The sequence below is a fragment of the Parasteatoda tepidariorum genome, chromosome 1, assembly GCF_982258835.1.
Source record: "Parasteatoda tepidariorum strain Cologne lab strain chromosome 1, Ptep-v5.0, whole genome shotgun sequence".
NCBI classification, from domain to species: Eukaryota; Metazoa; Arthropoda; class Arachnida; order Araneae; family Theridiidae; genus Parasteatoda; species Parasteatoda tepidariorum.
The window spans coordinates 69,887,995-69,913,135 of NC_141755.1; the positions used below are offsets into that span (position 1 = coordinate 69,887,995).

At 26.9% G+C, this 25,141-nt stretch overlaps 1 protein-coding gene across 5 annotated transcripts in view; it reads right to left on the reverse strand.

Annotated features, from left to right (window-relative positions):
• Positions 1–6,380: 6,380 nt before the first annotated feature.
• LOC107453230 (uncharacterized) overlaps positions 6,381–25,141 on the reverse strand; it is a 67,149-nt gene continuing 48,388 nt past the window's right edge. For 3 of the 5 annotated variants that reach the window (XM_087165944.1, XM_016069965.4, XM_016069964.5), the window contains exons 2-7: positions 15,685–15,887; positions 14,554–14,676; positions 12,943–12,995; positions 11,827–11,938; positions 10,997–11,092; positions 6,381–9,402 (exon numbers count right to left, since the gene is read on the reverse strand). In XM_087165944.1, coding sequence (XP_087022070.1) covers positions 8,801–9,402; positions 10,997–11,092; positions 11,827–11,938; positions 12,943–12,995; positions 14,554–14,676; positions 15,685–15,887 — 1,189 coding nt within the window. In that variant the 3' untranslated portion in view covers positions 6,381–8,800. Of the gene's footprint in view, positions 9,403–10,996; positions 11,093–11,826; positions 11,939–12,942; positions 12,996–14,553; positions 14,677–15,684; positions 15,888–24,448; positions 24,717–25,141 lie in introns of those variants that run through there. The other 2 variants (XM_087165945.1, XM_071179674.2) reach the window with 2 other exon arrangements.

Here is a 25,141-nt window from a genome sequence, read left to right on the forward strand (position 1 = left end):
AGGAAGGCCACAAGAACCTCCCACAGTTAACCAGACGGCTAGGAGACTTTTTTTTTATCTTTCCTCCAAGCCCTGAGCATGTACCTAGGTGATACAAAACCCTTAACCATATAGCCCCGGACTTGGCCATTAGTCCAGCTCCACTGCAGCTAAGGAACGGGTCCAGTCAGCAGTATTAATTTTGATGTGTACAAGACAATATTTGCAGTAAATAAATAGTTACAGTGTATAAATACAGTGATATAGAATTTGCTACATAATAATCTCATTGAGACTATGCTAGGTTGTATAATATACACATCAGAGGAAGAAAATAACATAATGATGTTCATTATTTTACAAAGAAATCTTTAAGAATAGTTGTTTACAATGAAAAATTTTCTACTTAACATGATATTTAAAAGAAGAAAAAAAAATTATTTTTTTTTTTTTTGAACTGAAAGTGTGGAAATAAGAAGAAGAAAAAAGACAAAGAGAAAAAAATTATACATGTGAAATAAGAAGCTATTAAAATTTTAATAGATAGTCATTATCTGCTAAAAAGTTCATTACTGTTATTAATCTTTTGGTTAAAGTATTGTTTCTAATGAAATTTTTCTGCCAAATTTCTAAATTTGTTGGGCTAGGCTGGCAAGTATACCAGGAGACAGTATAGGAACAGCTAGTGAGATAATGTTCAGGTGAACCTTGTTGGCCGCAGGTGCAAAGATCAGTATCTGTTATATAGGTGATTCTCACGAAACATGAGAATTCGGACCAAAAAATTTCTTCAAATTTAAAGTCTTCAAAATAATCTAACAATTTTTTGTATACTTCTTTAGTTACATTTATTAATGTCTTACAGACAGCAGTGCAGTTTATTGACATTTGCGCGAGAAAAAAAAAATAAAATAGAAATTCACCAAATCTTGAATCCCAGGAAAATGACATATTAGCTTAGAAGTTTAAAAAACAGTCATTTTAAGTTAATAGTAAATAACTCAACTTAAGCCTTTATGTTAGATGGACCATAAATTGCTTAAACTAATTCTTTTTATCCACTGTAGAAAGAAACAAAACAATTTTTGCTGCTGATATGTACAGAATAAAATTTTGTATAATAATCAATCATTAAATAAATAACTTTGATTACATCCAAGCATATTACAATCATACATAAACTTGGTATTATGTTAATATTTGCTTTCCCTCTTTACATTATTAGCAGTTAAAAACAATTTCTGGTAACACTTCAATGTCCTGGCATTCATAAGCCAGGATAATGACAAATTCGCCATTTTATAGCATATAACTTTACTTTAATTTAATATTTTGACCGAAGACTTTTATATTCTGCAGAAAATAACAGTATTTCTTAAAATAACTCAGATAAATCTATGTAGTTTTTGTTATTAATGATTTCAAGAAGCCAGGAAAATGACAGCATAAAAACCTACTCACCTTGAAAAAATTTTTGAAATAGATTTTGAGTCAGAAAATTGGTTCTTTATTTATGCAACAAGACATGTTCAGATAGGAGGGTATCTAACCAATCTATTAGCATAAGATATTGATTCCAGGCGCTATCTATTGTGGTTATAAATCACTAAAGAAAAGTAGCCAGGAAAATGACAGATTTTCATGGGACAAACAAATTATTGACAGAAAAAATTATTTTAAACGAAATTTTAGTAAACAATACCCTCTGCGTATATTCTAGAAATGCTTACATAGGATAAGATAAAAAAATTTAGATTTTGAAAAATGTATGGGAAGTTTTGAAGCTATTTATTATTGGAAATATTGTTTGGGACATGCCAGGAAAATGACATTTTGATATTCAATTAAATTTTTTAAGTATACAAAACAGTCAATGCTAGTGCAAAGTCATTTTAAAATGCTAACAGCAATGCTATTTATTAATTTTTTAAATAAAAAGTTCTTTTAGTATTAGATTTTGGAGCAAGGGACAGTGAATTGTCATGTTTCGTGAGAATCACCCATATATAGGTAATGAAAGAAGGTTGGAAATGGTCCGTGACCCGTCAAGAACCAAATGACTTGTTTTGGAGGAATTCTTTTGAAAAAGGTAACATTATTAAGAATTTTGAATAGACATCTTCCTTTGTCTGAATTATTCCATTGAAATTTCCATTTTGTTGAAAGAGAATCTCTAATACTTCGTTTAAGATATGAAACTGGAAGTGGATATGCGTAATTCCTTGATAGTCTCGTAGATTGTTTAGCTAAATCATTTGCTTTTTCATTACCTACTCTATTGCTGTGTGCTTTAATCCAGGAATTTTGTGTTGATGTGCGTTGAAGTTCTTGTTGAATATCAAATGAAAATCTATTATTTGTGCCAAAATCAAGTATTGATGCTTTTGAGTCTGACCAGATGATATAACAATCATCATTATTGAAGTTCTCAGTGCTCTTAATATATTTAATGCATTCAAGGATTGCCAACTGTTCGGCTTGAAAGATTGAATTTTCCCTGTCTAAGGTGCAACTTTGTGAATGTGTAACATTGCTAATTTTCCACTAAGCATTCTCAGTATGTGCACTGTCCATTTCCACCTTCACTTAGCTATATCAGCTTCTATTTTATATTATAACAGTTGTTGAACAGCCAACCCAATTTTTTGGGTTTACTACTACTAATGTTCAATTTCGCAGCCTTGAAATTTTGAACCCAATCCAGAAGACAAAGGAACTTCTGGATCAAGTATGGGGAGGAATTTGCCTTCGTGGAGAACTTTTTGATAGAACTAACCCGCATTTGCTTTACGTGGAGAGGAAAACCATGGAAACCTCCCACTATTAGCCCGATGGCAAGGAGACTCTAACTCATGATCCATCTACCACTGGAGATATTTTACATCAACACTGTGGTTAGTGCAAGCCGGATGCGGAATTCGTATCGAACAGCCGTAGCTGGGATTCGAACCCGGTTCACCTCATTGGAAGGCGAACACTTTATCCCCTGAGCCATCATGGCTCTTTAAACTTCTATTGTAGTGACGTTTGCTTTTTTTTAATATTGTTCATTTGGAAAGTCTCAAGTTTTTGTAAGTCTCACTTTCTTAGGCCTCATTTTTCAGCTTAGCTGACTTCTGCAAAAACAACGAAAAATTCCAAATTAGAAAAACACGTATTCTTGGTGTATAATTTGTTGCAATACAAATTACAAGTGATTTATGCACTTGAAAACTAGAGATAAAAATTAGAATGGGCATTGAAGTGATTACATATTGACACATAATAGTGTTTTCTATTATTCTCTTATCAGCTTCTTGAAATTCTTTCTACTCTGATTTTTTTAATTCGAAGGAGCTCTGAGAGATAGCTTCCGTTTTAATTTCCGGTTGAGCAAAAATTCCATCAAGGGTTAATATCTGAATCATTGTGCTGCTTGCTCCACTTTAGAATTTTTTTTTTAAATCGAATTTTATTTTAGCATTTGAGATTATCAGACGCTTTTCTCTTTAAGTATGATTGTCAAATATCATTTACAAGTTCACATTATCATGTAAAAGTTTTCAAAAGATTACACTAGTTTTAAAAATCCATGTAAAATAATAATAATCTAATTGCAAACCAAGTGGGTTTATGGAGATTAATTCTCCACCATTTCGTGGTGAATTAATTATTATTATTTTTTTACAATAATAAACTTTGTTTGACTCAGTTGAGGCAACACCTCTTAGAAGAAGGAAGGCCTCAGCACGGATCAATTTAGTAGTCCGATGTAACGAAGTTAAACTGCGCAGTAGATGTAAGATGAGTACCAAGCATGCTTGGGAACTAAACACTGGGGTTTCTCGTTCGGCTGACCACCTAACCGGAACATCTGCTCCTGCATCCCAGAGCCCAAGGACAAGAAAACTGAGATGGGCACAGTAGGCCTTGGCCCTCTATGGGCTGTCATGCCACTGAGTTTAGTTTAGTAGTTGGATGTAAAATAAGAAAGAAGTCATTTACGTTCAGGGTACTAAGCTGCGCAGTGGTGGAAAGTACGAAATATGTCATTACGTTTGGACTACTAAAGAATCAACTGTCTTATTTATGGTAACCCGTGCTGAGGCCTGCTCTTTTCTAGGAGGCGTTTGTTGAGGTCGCAGACAAAATTAGATTAAGGAAAATAGTGCGACAGCTTCACTTTCTATTTTCAGCCACCAGGCTCACAGTGAGAGCTAAGTGTCTTAACTACTGAGCCATCGCGTTTCAGTGTGAAGTTTTAATTCTATCATAAAAAAGCTTTAACACAAGTTTTAAGAATTTGATCGCATGCCGTTCATTTAAATCCATTTAAGATATTCTAAAAACTCAATAAGAGGTTAACTATATGTTACCTTCCTATATGAACTTTTCATATCCGCCGTTAAATAAACTGATTTTTGAAAAGTTTAATCTCTTAGCTTTGATTAACTTCGCCATCGATTCGTCAGGGCTTGATAACGCTCTCATAGTATCTTAGCGCGAAATAATAATTTGCGCTCAACTACAAGCATGGCTTTTATTTTAATAACGTTATTAAAAACAAATTTAGGTGATTATTAAACTCAGCTTGTACACGTTCTTAATGAACTGTAGTTTTCAGATAGTATATTTCAGTTAGCTCGTCTTGAACAAAGTAATAATTTACTAAAAACTCTTAGTCACATCATGTTGATGAAAAATTAGGATATTTAACTAGTAATCAAACTAGATTTTTCTTTTCAAAAGTTTTTTTTAAAATGGCTTTTAGTATACTTATAGTATAAAATTTTTACTTTAAAGGCTTATATCCTGCCAGACTTCTAATACTCTTTATTTCTCCAAAACTCAGTACATCACTTCCTTATTAATTTTAAAATACTCCGAAAAAAATATATTTATATTTTCTCACATTCCAGTTACAGTAGAAATATAAAAATAAAAAAAAAATGCATCCGGTTTATTTAAGTTTTTTTGTTCATTTATGTTAATTTTAAAACCATTAAAAATAAAATGTCTTTTAAGAAAAATAATTTTTTACGCCTCCTTCTCTTTTATTCTTTTAACCAAGATTCTAAGACCACAAAAGCTGCTTGTAAAATTTGTGCTGAGTATGGAGAGAGTGCCATAGATGAAAGAACCACTAGTGATTGGTATGACAATTTTAAAAATGAAAATTGTAATCGCAAATACGTACATAGTTCCGACCGTCCAGTTTATTCGACAAATAACGATTCAACCAACTTTTGAGCGAAAATCCAGAGAAAATACAACACTGCAACACTTTAAATTTTTAATAAATTTAACGAAAGGAATTTGATCGCTAACCCAAAGTAAATTTTAAAACAAAAGTTGAAAATTAAATGCGATGCTCTGTATAAAACGGATACTAAAATTTCACGAAACTTTCTTCGTTTTTGACGAAACCGTTTTCTGGTATATGCTCAGAGCGAACATTTCGTCAAGTAACAAAATAACTATCGTCCCTTCTTCGAGGAAATAAATTCCGTCAATATTAAAGAAATATTTCGTCATTCTATATTTTTTCTTCCAAAAAAGAAAAAAAAAAAAACTCGTAGCTCCTAGCTTTTCTCATAATCTATCGAGGGCACCATATAGCTGGGTTAATTTTACTTTAATAACACAAGAAAGACCAATAGAACAGAAAGAAAAATTACACCAAAGCCTGAAGCGGGATTCGAACTCGGTATCTTTCTGGTACAAGGCCAGCTGTTTGACCACCATTCAGTCCAGTGGGTTTATTGCGACACTTTATTTTCGATTGTCCAGTCTCAAACCCTGTTTCATCATTCTAGTTAACAATCTCCCACAATGCACTACGATGAGGTTTCGATTTGAAGAAACATTTTCGTCTTATATTTGATAATTCCCTTTTCATCACAAATCACGTGATTTTGTGACGAAATAATTCTTAAAACTAACGAAAGGGAATGCTGAACAGTAAGAGTTTTATTTCTGAGAGTGTGCAAAGATATCTTAATAATCCGAAATATTGTTTGTTGATCTTTTTTTTAAATAATTTCAAATTGATTTCTTTATAGAAACTGTCCTTTTAGAATATTGTTACAGTTAATTACAACATAAGTAACTTAAATTAAATTAACTTTAATTAAAATTTTGAAAAATACTGAAAATTTTATTTTACCCTACTACGCTGTAGATATTTATCTTGAATTCAATTTGTTTTTATAACAAAAGTACTTAAAGTTGTTTATTGCTTTCAAAAGAAACATGTAATTCTTCCTAACCTATTAATTGGACTCATACAGTTCAAAAGTCATCGCTTTTACCCGATGTGAATTATTATTAATTTATTTCACAAGGTTATTAATTAATAAAATTGCTTTAAACTTTAAACTAGAACGTGTGTTATATTTTATCCAATAATTATAAACACAACATAAAAATTAAAAATTTATTTAAACAACAAAAAACTTTGATTTTGATATCACAACATGATGAACAGTTAATATGTTTTCTAAGAAATTATTTTATTCAGGGATTCAATGACGAAAAATGAAAATATACAATGAAAGATGTAGTCAGGTAAAATAAATTTTTAACCACTATGCAAAATATAAAAGTAACGATTATAAAAGTAGCAATTATAAAAATATTAAAAAAAGAAAATAAAGTATTGCACTTTTTGCATAATATGGAGAATTTGTATAAAAATTAATTGACCTCTACACTTTCTTACGCTGTATTGCATAAATATGACACAGGAAACATGGCATAAAATCTTGCATATGGGTGACAAAAAAAAATATAAACACTTAAAACGTCGACTGATCTTAAATGTCTTTATTCTTTAAATAATAAAACCAGTTTAATTGCCAGAGAAAACGGGAATAACTTGAGGGGTGATATTAGAAACGCCTCCTAGTTTCAGTCAATCAGGTATTTCTGGTTTTCATTAGATTTTCTGACTTTAATACTAATTTCTGACAGATAATATGCGTACTTTCTTTTACTTAATTTTTGAAAGGGATCCCAAAAATCTAGAAGGCGCTGATCACAGAATACCTTATATAGTAATATATAGTTTTCGTCTTGACTAGACAAAAATAAAATGTATTTAATACTTATAAACTATAAAATAAAATAAAAAGTAAATTCAATTCTATGTCTGCGATTTTTCTGAAATTGAAAAATAACTAAGTTTGGATTTCGCCCTATTCTGCTTTTAAATTTGTCTTAAACTCTATTTGAAATTGCTATTACTAAAGAAAATCTGCTGAACAAGTTTGATTATCAGCAGTCTAGTAAATGATATATCAAATTTCATATAATTATAATTTTACAAAAAGTACAAAAATAATGAAATAAATATTTTAGGTAATAACAATAACTAACTCAAAAATTCAGAAAACCTCATATCATTAAATTAAATAAAACAAACATTTCAAATTATAAACAGTTTTAAAATAAATTTATGCATTTTCATGTGATTATAAGAGAAGAAAATAAAATTAGCAATTTCAAGTTATCGATAATTTTGTTAGTTTTATAGAATTTTTTAAATATTTATTCTTTTTCCACATCACCATAATTTAGGAATATTGAATAAACATCTTCAACAACCACCAAAATATTCATTTTAGTATATATGCATCATAGTTTACGAAAATTAAGTAAACAACTTTAATTATCAACATTTTTTAGAAGTACATAATTTATATCACAATTTTAATTAACTAATTAACAAACTCTAAAATACCAACTTGAAAAATTAAATATTTTTTCAAACAAAAATTATCCAGTTTCACATCCACAAAATTTAAAGCACAATTTCTTTATCACTCTGAATCTATATCACATTTTTTTTTTATTTTCTAAACGTATAAATAATATTATATATAAAATGAATTATTTTCTAAATATATAAAATGTAAGATTGTTTTTGATTTTAATTTCTGAATGTTTCACTTTTTTTTCATAATTGAAGAAAAATGATATTAAATTAAAACAAAAATTCTTAGAAATTATGAAAAATTGTTATGATAGTTGTTGATCTCCATGTAACATAAACTGAATCATGAACTATTTTTTAACAAAAATTTGCTAATGCTGCTTTTCACTGGATTATTATTGTGCATGGTAGTTTTGTACTTTTTAATTGAGCTATAAACATTTATTTTGTACTGATGTTTTGTAAATATGCTTTGAAATAAAATATTTGAAAAAAATTTCTTTCAAAACCCAATGTAACTCCGAATCACATTTCAGAGAACAGAACTTATATAATTTTATTAAAAGCAACGAAAAAATTAATAAAAAAATTAATTAATTATTCAAAATCTATAAAATAATAATTAATTAATTAAAAGAATTTGGAAGTTTGTTGATTTTTGCATGAAACATTTAAATTCACACATAATAATTTTTTTAAATAAATTAACTTCCAAATTTTAGTTTTAATTACAAATTTTTAATTACCGTTACTTTTTGATTTTAATTTTTTACCTGCTTTAAACTTTAGTATTTAGAATAAATAAAAAATACTAAAGCTCAGTAGTTGAATTAAATATGTTTGCACATATACATGTTGCATTCCTCTCATTTTGAAAAAGGCTTTATTTCACCAGGTCTGAAGCACTTCTTTTAAATTCGAAAGAAAAGAAAAAATAAGCAAACCAACAACTTGAGACATTCGTTTTTAAAACTTAACGTATTAAATATTTAGATTCATTACATCGAGGTACCTATCATGAAAGTTGAATTTTTAATAAGATCTGTTCTCCGTATACACGCAGAACATTGAAAATCTGATGTTAAAATCAAATTAGGATTGCCGAGATTTTGCATTTTGTACTCATAGCTACAGACAAGTAAACTCAGTCAAAGAATCAAAACCTTCCACCAATTGTTCGAGTTGTATTCTTTCTGGTGCATTCCACATTATATTCTCCTCAAATGAGTCCATAAATAATACTTTTCCCAAAGTTCCTTGGTTCAAATCAGGTTCTGGTAACTTTGGTGATAATGGCGAAAGTTCGTTATTGTTAATGTCAACCATAATCTCAAAAAAGTTTTGATGAGAAACTAGATCTTCATCTCTGGTTTGGTAAAATTGGACTGCATTTGGTTTGGAGAATTCCGGAGCCTGATTTGCGAATTGAAATTGTTCAGGTTCGAAAGTAAAAAAGTCATTAATGTCTAATGCAGGGACTTCTTGCGCTGGTGACATCGAAGAAGATAGACCATTTGGGGAACTTATAAAAGAGTTCCAAGCTGAATGTCGTGTATCGTCATTTAACATTTGAATTGGACTACATGGGCTAGAAGGGAAATGTGGCGATGAAACTCCATAAAATGATTCATCCATAGAGTTATAAGCTGGACTTGGTGGGTTGGAATGAGCAATTGGAGATGGAATTCTGTACGTTGGGTCATTCATAGAAACCGAGGTTCTGAATGATCCTATAGGAAGAAAAAAAAATATAGTTTAATTAAATGAGAAGAGTTCTTATAATAAAATTGTACACAAGTTCAGATATAAAAAAAAACAATTTGAAGTTTTATAAAACAGATTTCATCGTAGAGTAATCGAGAATAATAGAGCAGTCATTTTCTGAGGTAAATTAGGGAGATTGGGCCAGTTGGAGCAGTCCTTTTCTGATATTCATTTGCACGATTTTTATTTTCTGTTATCGTTTTAAAAATATTTTAGATCTTCACATCACTTATTTCTTTTCAATTTCACGTAAGAACCCGAGGCCATAAGATTTCCGGATCAAACTATAATATAAAGTTCTGGCACTTTTTGGTGCATCATCAGTAAAACCCTAATTTACCTCAAACTATTTTTTACCGTAAAATAGTATACTGTAATTTTTACAGTAATATTTATTTAATTAGAGTGAATCAGTGATTTTACAGTAATTATTACTGTAAAAATTACGATATATCATATTTTTTATTGCATAACATGCTCCATTTAAAATGGATTTTACGGTAAAAAGTACCGACACCCTGAGCGTTGGTTCTTTTTACCGTAATTTGAACCGAATTTTTCTTACTGTGCGTCTCTAAATTGAGTTTTACAGAAACCTACATGTTCTTATATATTTCTGAAAAAGCTATGCCACGGTACCAATAACATTCTAAGCATTTATAATATAAAACAATTTATCCGTAATAAAAATCCAAATAGAAAAGGAAAATAGTAATGAAGAATAAATGGCGTCATAATAAATGTTTTACTGAAGAAAAAAAACGAGTAACCGAACAATAAACAATTTTTGTTTTAGACAATTACTATAACTACTTATTAAAGATAGACAGCATTTGGTAGTTAAGCATTGTTAGCAATTAAATTTATTACTTTTATTTACTGTTAACTTTCTAAAACATTACATGTTGAACCATTTTTTCATTAAAATACTTTTTTATTTCAATATGGATACTTTTACTAAATAACTAATTTACTAAATAACTAACTAAATAGTTAATACGTAACACAAGATAGTACTTTTAAGTAAGAGATTTATTAAGTACATTTAATACTTTTTTCATTGCAAAACCAGTTACATTTACTAAAGTTGCTGCAAATTCGAAGAATATTGTTTACAACCAAATGATGAAAAAGAAATGAAGTTACAATTATTAGATTGAGCTGTAACAGCTAAGCATGCTGTACAAAATACTTAAATTAGCAATATTTTTTTTTTTTTTTTTTTTTAAATTGGAAATAAGTTAAAACCCTCGCTGACACTCTGTAAGAGAAACAAAACGAAAGCAAACAAAAGAAAAAAGAAAATTTTACTTGACGCAATGTGTTTTCATTAATTTGCCTTCATATCGGTATGCATTAGCCGTATGTTTTCAATGTATTTCAATTTCGAGGAAGCTAAAAATATTGAAGTAACACGCTAGGAAGACGAGGGTTTTTAGTAACACATACAGAAAATATACTGAAAGAGTGCCTAAAAACGAGGGTTTTTAGTTACACATCCCTTTTTTTTTTGTAATAATGTGCACAATTGGAATCATTATAAACATAAAGATATCTAACCTAAATTTGAAACATTCACTTCTGTTTGCTTCAATGGCGAAGAGGGTGGACTTACATGAAAAAGAGTTGCGCAGGGTGGCAAAGAACCATATTCATCTGGGAAAAAAAAACGAACAAAATGTAAGTACTAATAGTCTTCTTCTAATCATCAAAACTACACGAAGAAAAGAAATCAGGTAAAATTACCGCACTTGTATGGTAATGGCGTTTCTGGTAAAAAAAAAAAAAACATAATTCCGGTAATAAAACTAAAAGAAACGGTATTTAAAGTATTCATTTGCTAATTTTTCTGTTCGTATGGTAACGGTTTACTGGAATTCTAGTTTTCAAAATTATAGTTTTAACTACCATATATTTAGTAAAAATACAAAATTGAAAATTAAATTTTACAGAATAAATGGTAAAAATGTATGCCATACTGTAAGATATTAGGATAAGATTGTCCAATTTTACTACCAAACAGCATGGTAATAAAACCATCAACCATGGTAATAAAACCATATCAACCATCATTTATCAAAAGGAACCTCAAGATAGAATCAAGTTAACATGTCTTATATACTAGTAAATTGGTATTTAATATTTATAGTGGTAGTTACGCCACAAGCTATATTTTAGTGTTAATTTTAGTATAAGTCATTATCAAAGCTTTTCGGTATATAGAGCAAGAAACACGCAAAATGTCCCTATATTCTGGTAATTTTAACCATACTTTTTTTCTCAGTGTACATATTTAGTTTAAAATTACATGGTTATCTTATTTAAAGTAAAAAAAATATTTTTAAGTATATGTACAATCACATGGCGACACACAAATTTATACACTTTACCTTGGAACACAGAGTGGCTACTGGAAGATGGAGGTGGTTCCTGAAAACTTATATCATCATCAGGCTTACACTTGGCATTTTTCTTACTTCCCCTTTTTTGCCTTGGTTTTCTCTAGAAACAAAACAAAATATCAATCTCTAATGTGCTCTTAACATTTTTTACATACAGTAATTTAAGAAGGGAAAAACATAGTCAACTAAGTTATATAATATCTAACTGCTGTTATAATTATAATAATTATACAGGCGCAATTATACATGCTGCTGCGCAATCACGTATGATTATTAAATTGTTTGAGAGCTATCTTTTCCTCACTGTGTTTTGATTAAGAACAAAAAATTTATATTCAAAATAAAAAATATGAAGCGATATTTTAAAGACTTAATTTTTAAGAGTGTTGTCCAGTAATCAAAAGCAGTTGAAACTTATAGTAGTTAAAAGTTTGTGCAAGTAAAAATTGAAAATAAAAAAATGTAGCACGGGTGCTTCAGTAATTGTAAAGAATTGATAGTAATTTTTCGATAAAAAAATAAATAATTTTGTGAAAAAGTTTTTAATAATTGTAATTACTATTTTTTATTAACAGTGGCTTTATTGTTCAGGAAAAGCCATTATTTTAGATGATTCTCATTACATTGTAAAAAATTCCACGTCAAATTCCACTATAAAGTATCGGCACTTTGGGTGCATCATCGGTAAGAGCCATTTTACCGTAAAATATTATACCGTAGTTTTTACAATAATATTTATTTAAGTGATGCAGTGATTTTACGGTAATTATTATTGTAAAAATAAAGGTATATCAGATTTTTGTTTTGTTCTGTAACAGGTTCCGAAAATGGATTTTACAGTAAAAAGTACCATCACCGTGAATGCCAGTACTTTTTACCGTAATTGGATCAGAAATCTTTTACAGTGTAGAAAACCATGCATCTTTTACTTAAATGAATTGCATTGATTAAGTAGATAAAATATTAATAAATACTACGAAATATAAAATTTTATATGCATACATACTTGCAAAACGTAGTTTTATTTTAATTACATTTAATTTTTATTACTTCGGAATTCATAAAATATTTGTATTGTGTTTTTATTAGTGAAAAATTACTTACCTTATTATTGGTATTATTGGTTGTTTCCCTTGTTTGCGGCTTTATTGGTTCCTCTAAAAAAAGAAGAAAAAAAGATTATAACTCACATGGAATTAAAATAATTTGATTTAGTTTTTAAATCATATACATTTGTACCTAATTATATTAGCTTATTGAAAATTAGGAGCATTTTCTGGAGAAAAAAAAGCAAATGATTTCTTTTCTAACATGTTCTGAATTATGATTAAAAAGTTTAAATTATAAAAACATCAGTATATCGCTTTAATAAGCATAGAGAAAAAAAATATTTACGCATCATATCACCTCTTAATTGAATTTAAAGTCAAGCTTTTTTTGTTTTTATTTAATTACTTGTAATTTTTTTTATAAATTCTGGTGTTTTAAACTTTTTTAAAATTGTTATTATTCTGTAATTATTCATAAATATTCCAAATTTAAATTTTTGCAAGCAAATTCAATTATTTTATAATTTTGAGTTTAAATTTTGTTTTTGATATTTTAATTAAATTATCAACTTCATAATTCATTAAAAGTACAACTTAAATGTACAACTCGAACCACGAAGATTTCAAATTTGGGCACGGAAACCAATAACTACATGGAAAGCTATTCAGGATATTCTTCTTTTTTTTTTCAACATTTTTGTTATAAAGGGGTGTTTTGATTAATTTTTTTTATCTATGATAAATTCAGCAATTAACTTTAACTAACAGCAGTTATTAAACTAAAACTAATGATCAGCATTCCATATGATGAATGGAAGATGAATGTCTGTAAGAGCTGGTAACTGAATGTATTTTCTACACTGTAAAAAATTGCGGATCAAATTACGGTAAAAAGAAGTACTGGCACTTAAGGTGGCGCTACTTTTTACCCTAAAATCCAATTTTAACTGAACATGTTATGAAACAAAAAATACTATAATAAATTTTAATTTTTACAGTAATGATTACCGTAAACTCACTGGATCACTTTAAATAAATAAATATTACTATAAGAATTGTGGTATAATATCTGACGATAAAAATGGATTTTACAGCAAAACGGATTTTACGGATGATGCACCCAAAGTGTCGGAACTTCATACCACAATTTGATCCGGTATTTCTTAGCGGACAGAAGAGAAGGGACAACAGAACTTTTAACAGAAGGGATAGCGGATCAATAACTTTCTCACATATTTTCTGCTTCATACGTTGGTTGTTATACTATTGAGTTAAATTGGGATCTTTAAGACAAAGCAATAACTATTTCAGTTTTAGTCAAGTTTTAGCTATCTCAAGATTTAGTTTAGTTTCAGATTAGTTTTAGTTTAGCTTTAGTTCTCAGGATTTAGTTTAGATTTAAGTTTAGTCTTAGTTATCTCAAGATTTAGTTTCTTCAAGTTCTAGTTTATCCTAGTTTCTTCAAGATTTTATGAAACAAGAGGGAATTTCAGGTAACTGAAGTACAGGTGAATTACTTTAGGAAGATCAAATGAAAAACACGGCATAGCATTTTATCAAAAAGCTTAAGCAAGTATACGAAATCTTTTTGCATATTATCTTGAGTTTTAACAAGCATTCCAGTTTCATAAAAATATTGTACTGTATGCTCAAACTTTTGGCTTACTTAATATTTGCCAAATCCTATGCTCTTTTCCCTTTACAAGTAATGTTAAACCATTCTTCTTGCTTCTAAAAGCGTTTCTGAAGGCAGCTTTAAGATCACGGTCATCTTTTTCTCCTGATTTCTCTAAAAAAAATTAATAATAATCGTAAATATAACTCTACTAACTCTAACTGTATATGATATTATAAAGTATTTCGATTTAAAAATCATCATCAAATAATAAAAAAAGACTATTTTAATGTAAACAAAAATGTTCCATTCGACAGAAGAAAATTAAGACTCAATCTAATTTTTGTCGAAATTAGTTTCACATAGATGTGATTAAAATTTTTGTTTACCGATGTCTGCGCAAGTCAAATTTATACAGCTTATTTTTAAAATAAGCAATCTTTATTTGTGAAAAGTTTTCAAAAAACGAAAACTTCTCCTGTTTAGTAAAGTTTTTTATTGAAAAAATTGTTTAGAGCAGTTATCATAAGATAATATGTAGGGAAGCCCTACCGTCGTCGAAACTAAGTCTCACCAATGATGTAGAGTTGGAAAAAAGAAGAAGAAAAAAAACCGTGCGAAAAATGAAAAATCTTAGTCTATAACATAAAAAAAAAAACATTAAGGGACTGTTTTTGATCAAAACCATTGAAATAATGATTATCGTGCAAATAAAAAAACTGTACAAGTGCAGTTTCGGGGAAAAGTGGAGCAGATTATTTTTTTCTTAAACAGAGTACAAATATGGAAGGTTTTTTATTTGCGTCGCGCTAAACCTGCAAAATGGGCTATTGGCGACGGTCTGTGAAACATCCACGAGGATGATCCGAAGACATGCCATCACAATTTTGATCCTCTGCAGAGGGGATGACTCCTTCGCTTTGGTAGCCCGACAAACTGCGCACGAAGTCGAGCACTTCACGGTAGAACAGTTTACCGAGGACCGATGCCGGGCACCCTCTGTCCCTTCGTAATCTAACCAAAGTGGTCACCCACCCACTTGCTGACAGCAGCCAGTGATGCTTGACTTCGGTGTTCTACTAGGAACCGTGTCTTTACGATCAGTCCACAAAGGGACCAAAGTATAAATATAAACGTCATGTTTCAATTTCAATAAATATTAACTACAAGAAAAGAAATTACCTTTGTATTCCGCCCATTTTTTGAAGACAGCTGATTTTGAAGCGTTCCAATTTGCTGATGACTTATGAATCCACGAAAGAAAGAATATCTTTTGAGATCTGTTAACCCACCGTATAAGCTCCGAATATTCTCCACTATCACAAATTTCCTCAATCCAAGGAATAAGCAATTTTAAGCCCTTAGCTTCTCTCATTCTGGCCTTTCTGAAAAATAAATATTTAAATTATAGCTTTTACACTGTGGTTTTTGAAATTAACTCAGAAGACAAAGAAACTGTTAGGTCATTGAGAGAACTACACTTCATTGTATAATTGTAGAAGGCAATTTATCCTTATATCGAAGATAAAAAAATGACTTAAATGAAATCATGAATAGTTGCTAATGCAAAAAACAATGGCAATAAAGCCCAAATGAAAGTACATTTTTGCACTTTTATTTGTTAATATTCATGTTGTTATTTTATTTTCGCTTACGTAGCACATAGTATTACCCTTTTCTGTTTCGGACATGAATTGTTATTTCAAAATAAAATCAATATTTGACTCGTTAAAACGGATAAAAATGAATGGTTTTATAAAAATAGCAAAATTATTTGCCTGAATAAATTTTTTTTCTTGAATTGAAAAATAACTTAAATTTTTTGACTTAATGCTGAGTTTATAAAAAATATTTGAAAAAAGTAAATGTTATTAAATGAGACTTACTGACAGAGTGTATCTATTGTTCTTGCATTTGGATCGAAGCAGTAAAATATAAAATATTTTTAAAATGTCTCTCATAAAAGAATGCGTCCTGAAGAGAACCTATACGTCTATTTCATTAAAATTTTTTGTATTTCAAATTCAATAATATATATATATATATATATATATATATATATATATATATATATATATATATATATATATATATATATATATATATATATATATATATATATATATATATATATATATATATATATATATATTATTGAATAATTGATCATAAAGCTGATTCATACGATCATTTCCGATTTTCTAAATTTCAATTCAAAGGACTATTTCCAATATATTAAGCTTTAATTCCCACGACAATTTACCGAATGCTAAGTTTCTGTTTTCAATTCCATTTTCAATATATTTAGATCTAATTTACTAGATTATTTGTAATAAATTAAGCTTCAATTGATAGGACTATTTCCGAATGGATAAGTTTAAATCACACAAATATTTCAAATACGCTCAGTTTTACTTTAGACGACTACTTTCAATATCGTAAAGCTTCAGTTCACATCGCTATTTTCAATATGCCAAGTTCCGATTCTCACAACTATTTTCAATATGCTACATTTTAATTCAAGCTATTATTTCCAATACGCTAAGTTTCACTTCAGATCACTACTTTCAATATCATAAGGCTTCATTTCTTAACACTATTTTCAATATGCTAAGCTTTATTTCTCACCACTATTTCCAATTTATTGCACTTTAACTTTTCACTGGGATTATTCCAATATACTAAGTTTCACTTCACACGATTGTTTGTAATATTTAAGCTTTAATTCACAATACTATATCCACTATTCACAGCAGAATTTTAACTGTCTTTTGAAAATAAATTTAAAAATATTCTTTTTATGAAAATAAAATCAAGTTTCGCAACACAAGAGAGGAAATATAAAATGTTAAGTAAAAAGTTCTAAATTTATTATGATTAACTTTGATAATGATGTATTTAAGGAAATAAGATTTATCAAAAAAGATGTTCTGTATAAAAAAGTTTCATGAATTTTTACATTTCAAAAAAAATTCTAAAATAAAACTAGTACTAGAATTGAATAAATATTATTATAATTAATTTCAAATATTAAATTGATTGCAATATTTCATAAAATACTTAAGTAGTTCCAATTAAGTTTTCATATCATGTTACTAGATAAAATCTTTTAAAATGTATTTAGTTTTTTTACATAAACTTCACTTTTAGCATCATGTGATTATGGAAAACAAAATATTTGTTACACAAGCAATCAACATAACATTTTTTGTAACAAGTCTTTATATGATATAAGAAAACTGAAATTTTTTATATAAGTATTTTTTAAATAAAATAATATTGATTAAATAAAAAAAATAATAATCTAGGGTTCTTGCAGTTGCAACTGCAAGAAATTTCAAGTTATTTTATGATATTTTTGATAAGTTTATTTACTGTTGACTTAAAGATAAGGCGTATTTTCCAGTAAACTTATCATAAAATTAAGGACTTTACTCCCTAATATATACTCATATTTTCGTTAGCATAAACTTAATTGGCCAATCCCATGAAAGTATGTAGCTGTAAATATCCAATCATATCAAGGCTAATTGTTCCTTTTTATCTCAATCCTTTCTCATTGGTGAATAAGGGTAAGGTCAAGTGATAAATTTTTAATCAAAGTTCACTTCCCCTAACTTTATATATATCTAAATTCTGGGCAGATAATGTATATTGATAACATATAATAAATGATAAAGAAATTCCTGAAATTTTTAGAGGATGGCAAATAACTAATCAATCGGTACAATGAATTGGTACACGTGTCATATCATACAACAGTTCATAAATTTTCTTTTAAAATTTGATAAACCAAAATTAATTTAAGAACATTTTATATTTTTTTACGACGCCAACTTGTACCAACAAGAAACGATGTTTTCTATTGGTATTTTTTGGTAGGAAAGGAAACTTCCGTAGGGTAATTTTCGAAGTAATATTCGAAACGTTCTAAATTATTTCGTAAAAGCTACATTTCACAATGCAAAATAAATAAATAAATAAATAAATAAAATAAAAAATAATAAATAAAATAAAAATAAAATAAAATAGTAAATAGAACTAATGTTTTTATTAGAAAATGATAATAATCAGCATTCATAAACGTACATTAATTATTTCAGCAAATTAAGTTACCGAACTAATAAAATAACGATTAAAAAAACTTTTTTTTAATAATTTTTTTTCAACGGATTTTTTTCCTCCAATTTTGAAAAATTTTGAATTTGGCAAGTTAGAGACCATTAGAATCGAAATATTTTCATAGTTTTCCATAGTTAAATCCGCAGTCGGAATCAAAATTCATGCTGACGATTTTATTTTTGTAACGTCATTACGTAACTTTTTAAGTTCATTTCATTGTAGCTTAAATTTTTCTAAAATCGTAATACTTTAGTAAAAAATTATATGCTCAATTACAAAAAATATACTTTCCTTAAGAAAAAAATATCTATGAAACTAACGAGAAAAAAAGTATGGTAAATACACCATACTTTTTAATAATGACATTTTTGTTAAAAAAGACCTTAATTCTGGTATTAAAAGCGAAAATGCAATGTATTTAGACCATTCATTTGGTAATTTATTAGTTCAAATGGGCTACCGAAAATTCTGGCTTTCAAAATTGTAGTTCTTATTACCACACATTTAATTAAAAATACAAAACTGAAAAGTGAATTTAACCGAATAAATGGTAATGTCATGTTCTAAGGTATCATGATAAAATTACCAAATTTTACCACATTTACCAAGTTTTATCACATATTTATTATAAAACCATATTTTTTCTTAATTTTACCAAAACGCTTCAGTAAAAATTACCGAAATTTTGAAGCTTCTGCGGAGTCAGAAACACCAGTGAATTTTACCATATTTTCGTAGTTTCGGCCATACTTTTTTTTCTCAACAAAACTTTGCAAACTTTGAAAGACAATAAAAATTTAATTTTTTTTAAAGATTCAAATAATATGTCTAAATAAATTCCAAAAATCAGTTTTTAGAGAAATTATAACAGCATATTTAGTATTGAGTCAGGGGTAATAGAAATTAAACTCAACACTTTTTTAGAAATTATATTTTTCAACCTTGTCTGTCTGATATTTTTGCAACATTTGATTCTTTTCCAAAGTTGATTCAAAGAGATTTATGGCGGATAATTTTATGTTATTTTTAAGCCTCAATATTAACAAAAGGATCCAATTTCCAAAATTTTTTAAGCAGGATTTTGAACTTTGTTTCCAAACTACCTAGTATAAAAATTTTTACGTGTTCGCAAAATTTCCGACAGATATCTTTATTTATAAACAATTTGTTCAAAAGAAAAAAAATAGAAGTGTCAATAAAACACTTTTAAGAAGTTATTCATGGGATGAATAGAAAGAAAAGACCTTCTAAACGGCAATTTTTTTTAATCAGTAATTTTTTTAATAAGAAATTAAGAATAAAATGGATTTTTTTATTTTTAGACTGATATGAAAAATGCATTTGTTAACGTTATAATATATCATTCATGCATTGCGTTAAACTTATTGAAATTTAATCTAGATGCTCACAGACTTAAACATTATAAAAAACACGTACTAATACTGATTTATCTTTTTGTATTTATTTTTTTTCCTCTTCTGAAAAAATTCAAAAACAGTTCAAAACCACTCTTTCAAGAATCGTGAGGTTTTTCAAAATAAGTGTCATTTCTAATTTTTTTAAAATTTTTTTTAAAAATAATAATGGAGCAAAAACTTTAAATCCAGAATTAAAAAGTACTTTTTAGCTAATTTTCTATTTTAAACACTATTTATGCAATAGATATTCACTGTTCTTTATAATTCACTTGAATCTAACTTCATTAATTAACTATACCTAAATATGCGAAAGACTATCGAATTCATTTGAGCAAATGGTTTCCAAAGTTGGTATTTTTGACATTTATCTATTGTAATTAATTTTGAAATTTTGTTTTGCAAAAAAATATGATGCATGAAAATTCTTTTTCGTATTATAAAAAACTTTTCATCATTAATTTATCTATAATAAATTTGAAGATTAACATGTTTATTTTTAAAACAAAAACGAACTCAGCAGTTACATTTTATTTCAAAGTATGTCAAAATTATCTTTCAAATTTCGTAGAAATTATCATCATATGATATTAATACAAAATTATTTAACTAACCAAAAATATTCTAGCAAATATTTTATTCAAAAGCAAAGCTTTAAAAGGAATGATTATAACACTGCATTGAAATTGATAAAATTTCAAAATCGTTCACACAAGAAAGAAAATCGTTTATTTATTTATTTTTCGACCAAAATTTTCCCTATTATTAATAACTGTTCAGAAAATAATTCTCACGGTAATTCATTTCATAAAATAAATTATGTTAACAAGAGTAAAGTGGATAAAATTTAAAACATACTTTTAAATACGGTAATAGTAACGATAGTATACGTACGATTTTCCCAGATACTTTCATATAACTAAATCAAAACAGACCATAATTGTTATTTTGTTATAATTTACTATATATTTATATTGATTTGATAAATAAAGTCTGTCTTACAAGACACTAGTTTGTATATTAAGTTCTCCAATCGGCGAGAAATAAGCACCCAAATAAGGATAAATCGTGTTTTACAGAATTAACGAACTAAAAGTGATTGCTGAAGTACATTTCTTTTTCTAAGTGTTTTCTCTGCGGGACACGTTCGATTTCAAAAGAGGCCTAGTGGATTTAGAAAGATAAGCGCTTAACTCCACAAATTACATTTGTACATAATGTAATTTATACAATAACAATAATAGTAAAAAAATACAAACATATTTGTTATTTATGCAATATTAATTTTATGTTTAGTTATTCATTGCTTAGTTAGAAGCAATGTTTCATATGCATTTAAAAATTATTTTGGATTTTTTCAGAAAACTTTGAGCGTAATAGCATTTATTGTATTGCCAAATTAGAATTAGTTTATTTTTAAGGCACATAACAAAACTATTTAAAATCTACTAAAGTTATTTAAATACTTAAATACCTGCAGTTTTTTCAAACGCAAAATTTTTGATTTAATAGCAGCTCAGAAAATAATTTATTTCAGAAACATAATGTTTGTAGCATCGATACGCATAATAAAATAAGGAGTTAAGAAAAAATTAAAAATTCAACCTAAAATTATTTTGGATTATATAAAGTTTTTACCTTTTGCACAAAATTAATTTATTTACACTTAAGTGATGCTCATAATATGTTAAAAAACATTTCTTTAAGACTAACGTATCAAGGAAAATAATGAAACTACGGCATTTATGGTATAATATTGTAGCAATAAATATAAGATCTACTATATTAATTCTATGTAGTTTAAATAAAACCTAATATATTATACGTACGAGTAAATTGTACGTACGATATACTTTTAACTCATAAAAGTTATTAAATTTAACTTCTTTATACAGATCTTTATATTTAACCTCTTTATACTTTATATTCTGAATACTTAATAATAACTTTTAAATTATTGCTCCTAGAAATCTTTATTTGTTAGTACTTTTATATTTGCTTTAATTCTAAAGCACATATTTATGGGATATTGGTACACAGATTTCATTGGATAAGAATAATTAGTGAAATCTTAAAAAGATGGTTTTCATTTATCAATGGTAAATATTTCAAATATTAAAACTAATGTTTTTTTTCAAACTTATTAGATATGTTAGCATCTGTAAGACACTCATATCTAATGGTTTATTAAACATATCATCATCATCCATTCTGGAGAAAACATTCTAACAATAAAAAAAAAAAATACACATAAGGAGCTGTACGACAGTTTCAAAGGTTTTCAACATTAACATCATTAATTAATAAAACTTGCTAAGTTTTAAGTTAAGATATGAGACTAATTATTTAATAAGACTATTTATATTAGAGGGAAGTAACAGATAAATGTTTGAGTTGCATACATTTATCTTTTAAATAATCTTTCATGTTAAAGATTTATTCATAAGAATTTGTTAAGATTTAAAACTCTTAATTTAATGCATTTGCTAATATTTATAGCATTTTTCATTCAATAATTAGAATTTTAAAAAAACGCTTTTTTCAAAAAAAAAATTTTTTTAATTTGTTTTGAAATTAAGAATTCCTTTATATTTTATAGAATATTCAACATATTATTAATTAATAATTAGAATTCAAACATGTTGATATATAGAATTTTCAAATTTATTTCAATAAAAATGTCTTTTTTAATTGTAATTTTATTCTTAAGCAGAAAGTTTTTTTTATTAATATTAATACGAACTGCTAATAATATAATATAAAAATATTTAGTATCCAAATTACAAAAAATTTTATTACAAAATAAAAATAAGATAAATAATAAATAATTAAATAAATAAAAACTGCGCAATAACTTTTAAGTGTCGGCTAAAATTAATTTTTGCCCTTAGATAGAAATATTAATGACAGTTTAATTTCATAATATTTAAATACTTCACTAAAATAGTAATACAAGTTTTAAAAATATGTAATCAAGGATTGATTAGAATCTTTTTTTTTATCTACAACAACTTATCCAAATATTATGCAAAAAATAGAAGTCACATAAAATCGTATTTCCATTAGGAAATGCAAATAATTATGTAATGTATAAACATCTAAATAAGCAGCTATACAGTCTTACTTGAAATAAAATATTTTTAATGGATTTTAAAAGATAACAGAATGTATAATATGATTCATAACATAAAAAGCAAGATATACTTGTACCTAATAGCTAGTAGTGATGAGGGAAAAAAAATTATTAAATAATAAAAATATAAGCAGTTTTATGCAGGAAATTGAAGGAGGGAAATCGAAATATACAATACAGCCGATATTAAAGTAAATAAACAAATAAATAAACTAGTTTATTTATAATTAAATAATTTAATCAATAATGCATCCCATTCTTAATAATTATTAGGAAAATGTTATATAAATAATAAAAATTCAGAAAATATTAATTGCTATATTGTGTAATATATGAATATTGTAAAATGATATTTCTCACTATAATATCATTTTTAATCAGAAATAGTTTGAAAATAAAATAACTCATTTTCAAGCATTTTTTAAGAAATAAAAAAAAGTTAAGATTCAGAGAAAAGAATGAAACTCAAATGTAAAGTAAAAACAATTGCATTAGCATAAAATGATTAAGTTTAAAAATAAAAAATAAAATAATTACAAGAAGCCTAAATACTATATGCAGTTCAAAATTTTTTTTAAGTGATTTAATTTTTAATAAAATTTAAGTTTCAATAAAACTTAATTTTTAATAAAAATTTAATTTTATTAAATAATAAAATAAAAAATTTTGAAACTCAATTGCTGACATGAATACTAGTTAAGTGATATAAGAAAACCGATTAGTATTAGATGATTTTTTAATCAAAAATAGTTTAAAAATGAAATAATTCCTTTTCATACATTTTCGAAAATATAAAGAAAGGAATATAGTACGAATGTAGTAAAACAATTGCACTGAATAGTTTAAAAATAAAATAATTCATTTTCGTACACTTTTCAATAATTAAAAAAAATTAGATTGAAAGAAGAAGAATTTACGAATATAGACAAATAATTGAATTAATATATCACAATTATCATTAAAAAATAATTAAATAAGTTAATTCCAAAAATACAAATTTTTACTAAATGTAGATTAAATGTCTTAATGGCTTTCTTAATTTCGTAATTATTTTTAATTTAATTACATGACATAATTAAATATAATTCAATGAATAATTTCTGAAAGTATAAATTGTAATTAAATACTCAAATTTGTTAACGTAAGATAATCTAGTTAATGATAATAAGGATATCTTTACTTTGATAATTTAATAATTTAAATGTCACCAAATTTACTAAAAACTATCAAAAAGGATTAAACAAAATAAGTCTTTTAAGAAATCAAATAAACATACCTAATTTAAAAGAAAACAAAAACAAAGTCTAATTGATCCGACGACAATAACTACTGCTTGCGTTAGTAAGTAAAAATGTATCAGCTTAAATTGTTTTAAATATATTGCAATTCGATATTAAAAGAAGACTGAGCTTATGATCAAAGGAGGATTCTTTATATATTTGGCGTAATTCCCTGGTAGCCGATAAACCTGTTGCAACTTGTCGAGGAGAATGACTGCTTACAATAGAGGAAGAAAAAAGAAGAAAGCTGTTTGTCCTCAGGATGGGATGAAAGATTAGGGGAATTCCCTCTTGATGCGGGGATGAAAAAGAGAGGAAATAATTCTTCCTTCAGAACATAAAACATTAAATTAGCTGCATCGAATATCAGTTTTCATAGATTTTAAAATAGTAATAAACTTCTTTAGTTATGCCTTAATTGCGAAGAAAAATTTATAAAAGAGTTTAGTTTAAATAACATAATTTAATTTTAGCATTTAAATTGTTTTTATTCAGCTAACTCTAAAACTGCACAGGAGAAAAACGTCCTGTAAATGAAATTCGTAATTTCATAAAGTAAAAATGTTAAAATTTCTCAAAAGGAGAATATTTACAAACATTTATACAGTTCTATATTTTATCACCGTAAATAATCACAACTTTAATTTTACTATCATAAATTACACTTTAAAATTTATATCATAAATAAT